The 7,500-nt window shown below is 38.9% G+C and overlaps 2 protein-coding genes across 2 annotated transcripts in view; one reads left to right on the top strand and one right to left on the bottom strand.

Moving 5' to 3' along the window:
• Positions 1–7,500, top strand: part of LOC307255464 (disco-interacting protein 2 homolog C) — a gene marked incomplete at its 3' end in the record, with an annotated part of 135,740 nt that overhangs the window by 32,958 nt on the left and 95,282 nt on the right. The window contains exon 2 of the mRNA XM_080034148.1: positions 1,193–1,264. Within this exon, the coding sequence (XP_079890274.1) occupies positions 1,193–1,264 (72 nt within the window). The remainder of the gene's footprint in view (positions 1–1,192; positions 1,265–7,500) is intronic.
• The window catches only part of LOC307255852 (tripartite motif-containing protein 16-like), a gene marked incomplete at its 5' end in the record, with an annotated part of 3,163 nt that continues 1,091 nt past the window's right edge, over positions 5,429–7,500 (bottom strand). Inside the window, one exon of the mRNA XM_080034658.1 lies at positions 5,429–7,500. This exon is cut by the window's right edge and continues 1,091 nt beyond it. Within this exon, the coding sequence (XP_079890784.1) occupies positions 6,882–7,500 (619 nt within the window). The 3' untranslated portion in view covers positions 5,429–6,881.

The raw sequence follows: 7,500 nt of genomic DNA, 5'->3' as shown, positions 1-7,500 counted from the left end.
GTGTTGAATTTTGGGTTTTATTTCCTAGCAGATGTTGTAGAAAGTAATTATAATATCCATAAGTACATTTAATTTAGTGCATAATAGCTGAATTTTTTTTTTAGAATTATTATTTTTTCCCTTAGAAAGGGTCTCATATATGTCCATATTTCTGCATATTTTGGACCAAGGCCTAGAGCCGCCATCTTCAAAGTGTCATAGTTGGAATGTCATCAGGTGCATTGTTTAAAATTTAGAATTGTTCTTGTCCTTGAAGGCCACTGTAGCTTCTGTTATTATTCTAAAGGGTTGGGGTTACCCAGGGAGCGTTGCATTCTAGAACTTTGTAGAACTTTCTTGATGATGTCATATTACACACTGCACCTTTAAATAGTTTTTTTTTCTTGGTTACAGAAATGGGTCTATTTAAGATTGTTGCAGTGTGTGAATTGATTTGCTTTATTTTAGTGCTATTTTAATTTGGTCCCTGTGTGTTTGTCTGTAACTGTGGTCCATTGTGCTGCTGCTTGTCTTGGCCAGGTCACCCTTTGAAAAAGAGATTTTTAATCTCAATAGGTCTTTCTCCTGTTTAAACCTGCCGTGTGTAGAATTTTGGGTTTTATTTCCTAGCAGATTTTGTAGAAAGTAAATATAATATCCATAAGTACATTTAATTTAGTGCATAATAGCTGAAAAAAAATTATAATTTTTTATATGTCCATATTTCTGCATATTTTGGACCAAGGCCTAGTGCCACCATCTTGAAAGTGTCATAGTTGGAATGTCATCAGGTGCATTGTTTAAAATGTAGAATTGTTCTTGTCCTTGAAGGCCACTGTAGCTTCTGTTATTATTCTAAAGGGTTGGGGTTACCCAGGGAGCGCTGCATTCTAGAACTTTGTAGAACTTTCTTGATGATGTCATATTACACACTGCACTTTTAAATAAAGGGTTAAATAAAACTTTAAAAAAAAACAATCTCTAACCTTTTAGATGTTTTGTTTTATCGCTTTGGATAAAGTTCGAAGCAAAGTTTGTTTGTCCCCTGAGAAACGCAATTGAAACATTCATGGGACAAATACTAAATATCTCTCTCTCTCTCTCTCTCTCTCTCTCTCTCTCTCTCTCTCTCTCTCTCTCTCTCTCTCTCTCTCTCTCCCTCTCTCTCTCTCTCTCTCTCTCTCTCTCTCTCTCTCTCTCTCTCTCTTTACAGGTGACATCACACAGAAGGGCTATGAAAAGAAGCGAACCAAGCTGATAGGAGCCTTCCTTCCACAAGCGCCAGGTAAAAAAACTGACTCACATTTCCATTCAGACCTTTAATTAAACCAGCAGTGTGTAGAATTTTGGGTTTTATTTCCTAGCAGATTTTGTAGAAAGTAATTATAATATCCATAAGTACATTTAATTTAGTGCATAATAGCTGAAAAACATTTTTTTAATTATTTTTTTTTCCCTTAGAAAGGGTCTCATATATGTCCATATTTCTGCATATTTTGGACCAAGGCCTAGTGCCGCCATCTTGAAAGTGTCATAGTTGGAATGTCATCAGGTGCATTGTTTAACATTTTGAATTGTTCTTGTCCTTGAAGGCCACTGTAGCTTCTGTTATTATTCAAAAGGGGTGGGGTTACCCAGGGAGCGTTGCATTCTAGAACTTTGTAGAACTTTCTTGATGATGTCATATTACACAGTGCACCTTTAAATCTTAAAAAATGCATTTGCTAGTTCTAGGAAATATGTTGTATGAAGACCCTCTAGGCTGTTGCATGGTTTGTTGGGCAATTTTTCAATGCCAATAACCAAGCAATATCACATGAGAGGGAGCAATGTTGTCGCTCTATATCAACGCTGCTGTGATTCCGAAGACAATCAAATAGGTGTATGAATGTGTGTGTGTAAATGGGAACAGGTCTCCCTTGCAAAAGAGTCTCCGGTCTCAATGGGATTTACCTGTATAAATAAAGGTTAAAAAAAATTATAATAATAATAATGAATTGGAAGAAATTAAAAAACTAAGTGATTTTGTCAGTTTGGTTAACAGTCCCGCTGATGTTGTGCCCTTATATCAACTCCTGCAGCGCTCATGGAATGTCTCTCGTCCAATCAAATTTCTCCGTCAGAACCAACCATTGATTTACTAAGATGTTTTTGTCCAATACATTCCCAATGTGGACTATAGGGGTCTCGTGTGTGTGTGTGTGTGTGTGTGTGTGTGTGTGTGTGTGTGTGTGTGTGTGTGTGTGTGTGTGTGTGTGTGTGTGTGTGTGTGTGTGTGTGTGTGTGTGTGTGTGTGTGTGTGTGTGTGTGTGTGTGTGTGTGTGTGTGTGTGTGTGTGTGTCTGTCTGTCTGTCTGTCTGTCTGTCTGTCTGTCTGTCTGTCTGTCTGTCTGTCTGTCTGTCTGTCTGTCTGTCTGTCTGTCTGTCTGTCTGTCTGTCTGTCTGTCTGTCTGTCTGTCTGTCTGTCTGTCTGTCTGTCTGTCTGTCTGTCTGTCTGTCTGTCTGTCTGTCTGTCTGTCTGTCTGTCTGTCTGTCTGTCTGTCTGTCTGTCTGTCTGTCTGTCTGTCTGTCTGTCTGTCTGTCTGTCTGTCTGTCTGTCTGTCTGTCTGTCTGTCTGTCTGTCTGTCTGTGAGAGAATTGGATATTCATACATGTTAATTCTAGTATTCTTAAGCTTAATAAATCAAGGCTAGTTGAGTTGGATCTGGTATTACACCAAAGATAAATGTTATTGTGTCTGAGCACGTAGGATCTAAAAGTGAGTTTTGTAATGACTGACTGTTTAGGATGGCACTTGAACGCAACTGAAGACCCAACAGACACACTGGCACTGGAAAAGCTATTACTGGAATATACTGTACGTGTGTGTGTGTGTGTGTGTGTGTGTGTGTGTGTGTGTGTGTGTGTGTGTGTGTGTGTGTGTGTGTGTGTGTGTGTGTGTGTGTGTGTGTGTGTGTGTGTGTGTGTGTGTGTGTGTGTGTGTGTGTGTGTGTGTGTGATAGGGTTGGCAGGAAATGCATTATGGGAAGGAATGAGGGGTGTGGGATGGAGAAAATGTGTGGTATTCAAATTCAGGCGCAGTAGGGGGTTGTCTCAAGTTCGCTATGGGAACCGGATAACACACACACACACACACACACACACACACACACACACACACACACACACACACACACAGTATGCTGACCCCTACCGTCATGCATGTACACATTTTTTCCATTTCCATGAATCAGTAACGCATGCACACACACAATACCCCCTTTCTCCAATTTTTTTAGACCCTCTCTCACACACACACACACACACCATTGTACCCCCCTATTCTCTATCAAACACACACACACACACAAACAGTCCAAAACACTATTTCACAATTGGATGAGGCTTTCCGCACACACACACACACACACACACACACACACACACACACACACACACACACACACACACACACACACACGCACACACACATACACACAAACACACACACACACACACACACACACACACACACACACACACACACACACACACACACACGTGCCCCTAATAGTAAGGCTTCATGTTAGATTACTAAGGAGAATAGGACGCTATTTATGCTTCTTGTCGTGTTCTACTATAGAAAATAAAGAATGATCTGATAGGATATACCTGTTGTTTACCTTAACCCGTTCCTTTATTATGTAATATCTGTACACAGCTTGGGTCATGATAACTTAAAGGAATACTTCACCCATATGGAACCAGCGTTCTATCATTATAAAATAACTATTATAATATAATGAATGAGGTTTTTCTTCCCTCAGTCTTCCCTTAGTGTCCACACGCACACACACACACGCACACACACACACACACACACACACACACACAGGCTCACAGTGAAACCTTAAAGGAAGTCAATGCAGGCCACTCATTCAAGCGTCGTTGAGTGACCTCCAAAAAAAGCGCTATCAATTATTATTCATTCCAATTCGTGAACCAACTTAACTTTTGAAATGTTACTGCTTGATTAACCATACTAAAAAAAACAACTCTCGCTTTGGACCACATACACTATTCAATCCCAACTTTATTGCAATGCCAAAAACAAAACAAAAAAAAACCCATTTACACTGAAACAGTACATGAATTAACAATATAAAAGATGAACAATAATAGCAGAGCAAAAAATAAGACATGAACAATGTGCAAGCCTTCACAGAGGGAGGGGTATGATTGTGTGTGTGTGTGTGTGTGTGTGTGTGTGTGTGTGTGTGTGTGTGTGTGTGTGTGTGTGTGTGTGTGTGTGTGTGTAATAATATAATAATAATAATAATAATAATAATAATAATAATAATAATAATAATAATAATAATAATAATAATATGCTGAACAGTGTTACGGAGTATTTGGGGTATGTGAAGAATTTGATTCCTTTCCAAGTTAAGATGACGCTCAACCGCTTTTTTTTCTCACGCCGACATTTTCCCGTCAAATGAAGAATCACAAAAAATACTGACACTGACAGGTGACTCATGCATCAGAAATGCTCTGGCACCTGTAGAGTAGAGTGTGCCATGCTGGTTTTGTACTCACTGTTTCGTCTTTTGTTTGTGTGTTCGCTTTTCAAGTTGTGTGCTTATGTTGTTACATTTATGTTATAAAAGAAAAAAAAAACCCATAAATAAAGTATTAAAAAAAAGTCAGTTAGCAGATTCTGGAGAACGCTTGTTGCCAAAAATATATATATATTTTTTTTAACAAAATTAGTGAATATCTCCTCAAAATCTGCTACCTGTCTGTACTTTTTGTGCTCTGAAAAAATAAATCCAGTAAATAATTTACTGCGTATAGGCTCTGTAAGCGGGCATGTAGGGCCCCCTTGTTTACATACCCTTCATATACATATACCCGTTTACAGAGCCTAGGCTGTGTATTGACATATACAGAATATATGGTAAATGCATAAAAAGATGATAGTTTCAATAAATTGTGTATTGTTGTCAGGGGCTCTGGTGGTGTAGTGGATAGAGCGTGTACCATATCGGCTCCGGCCTTCGTTGCAGTGGTCGTGGGTTCAAATCTGACCCGTGGACCTTTACTGCAGGTCATCCCCCCCCCCCCCCTCTCTCTCTCTCTGTCTCCTCATTTCAACTCTGTACCGTCTAATAAAGCTTGAAAATGCCAACAAAAAAAATCTTAAAGGCCTACTTCACCGGTTTGAATATGAAGGTGTATTGAATTCTGAGATCCTATGTAGAATAAATGTGCGAAAAAAAATTAAATCAGTTCATCCTAGCCTGAGAAAAGGCAGAAAGAGTGTTTTTTTTAACCCTATATTTCTCTTTCTGTGATGTCACGAGAAAGAGAAATATAGGGTTAAAAAAAACACTCTTTCTGCCTTTTCTCAGGCTAGGATGAACCGATTTTAATTTTTTTTGCACATTTATACTACATAGGATCTCAGAATTCAATACACCTTCATATTCAAACCGGTGAAGTAGGCCTTTAAAAAAAAAAATTGTGTTTTGTTGACACTGGCAAAGGATCCTACCAGTCAGACAATGTGTTCGTCATTTGTACTGGCAGAATCAGATGAGTCAACATTTTTTAAGATGACAATGAGATTCCAAACGTGCTTTTGGGTTCAACTCCCTAAACTATTTATAGCCACTGTGCAGGTGTCAATGATTCAAGGTTCAATGTGGACAAGTTCAATTAAGTTACAGTCATTTTGTAGAGAAAAGCACATTGATTAAGAGAAAAGCGCTATATAAATCTAATGTATTATTATTATTATTATTATTATTATTATTATTATTATTATTATTATTATTATTATTATTATTATTATTATTATTATTATTATTATTATTATTATTATTATTATTAATCCTATTGATTTCAAACAGTTTCCTGGAAATTAAGTATGATTTGTAACCATGATTTGGGGATACAGAGAGAGTATTTAGTTGGTGCACAGGAGGTCAGCCTAAAATGCAAAAATTAGGAAAATTTGCAAACAATTCAAAATATATTAAGGAAATATTTAAAAAAAAAATCTTCATAAAATGAATTAATATTTACAAGGTTTGAACGGAACTTAAAGGAATACTTCACCCATACGGAACCAGCGTTCTATCATTATAAAATCACTATTATAATATAATGAATGAGGTTTTTCTTCCCTTAGTCTTCCCTTAGTCTTCCCTTGGCCCAGCTGTCCTGTTAATCCTAACCCTTACTGTGATGTCACAAGAAGGAAACTGTAGGGTTAGACAGTGAGACCATAAAACACTCTTTCTGCCTTTTCTCAGGCTAAGATGATCCGATTTAATTTTTTTTTTTGCACATTTATACTAAATAGGATCTCAGAGTTCAATACACCTTCATATTCCAACCGGTGAAGTAGGCCTTTAAGATATCAAGGAGATTCCTATAATTAATACCAAAGTACATAGTTCCCTCTAAGGAAAAGTATGTCCATAAACAACAACACCCCCCTAAATAAAATGTTACCCATGTTCATATCATGTAACTACAGGCAGAAGGTAACATAGCTAAGGCTTGGAGTCTTTCATTAATACGACTTAACACATTTCTATCACTCTTTTCCAAAAAGGAAATACTTTTTGTCTCCATGTCTGTCTGTCTGTGAGAGGCTGTGACAACTTGTTACCAGGCAGAATAAGGTTTTAAAGGGGGGGGGAAAAAAAACAGTAAATTCACAAAATATGGAACACCGTTAGGGTTGGACCTGCAATAATAGTCCACTATCAAAGTGTTAAGAACGTTTACTTACATAGTTTACTTTTCACACGCATACAGCTTGTGTTTTTTTTCCACCGTCATAAAGTCTGTGCACAATACTGCGCCCTCTGTTTGATTGACAGTTCCATCTCTTGCCCTTTAAGTCCCGCCTTACTTGAGCTTGCACATCTCAACCACTGCTTCCTCTGACAGCCACAGTCCGGCACAGAGGGGCTGAGTGAATTTGGTCTTCACCCTTTTGAGGAGACTCATTTTCTCCGAGACGCTGTAGAAGGACAGAATCCCCGCACTGTGATCCAGGTACACTCCCACCCTCCCTGACCAAAAGCCTGGTATGGGGGTCCGCTTGTTGTTGTGCCTGAATTCGTAGCTATTTTTGTAGCAATCCAGCGCCCACGACTTGGCATTGAACCCGAAGACGCATTCGTTGAAAGTCCCCGATCGACTGATATCCTCGTACGCGACCGCGACCAAAACCCCTCTGCCGCTTCTCTCGACTTCCCAGTAGCAACGACCCGTCAATCTCTCTTTGCTCAGGACCTGCCAGGAGTACGCAAATCTTTCTTGGTTAGGAAGATACACCTGCTCTTCTTTCGTAAACGCTGCCTTTCTGTCGTCTTTGCATATCAAGAGGTGTGTGTTTGCGGTGTCGTGAGCGAGCGTTATCGGGCAAGCGTACTGCAAGAAGTCGGCTCTGGTCTTGGGCTCCATGTTTGGATTCGATTCCACGACATTCGCTTCGGACAACGACATTGAGATTTTCGCGCAT

Source organism: Ammodytes marinus, assembly GCF_949987685.1.
Source record: "Ammodytes marinus genome assembly, chromosome: 9".
NCBI classification, from domain to species: Eukaryota; Metazoa; Chordata; class Actinopteri; order Uranoscopiformes; family Ammodytidae; genus Ammodytes; species Ammodytes marinus.
Note: the sequence above shows the minus strand (reverse complement) of the source record. Positions and strands in the feature narration are given on the sequence as shown.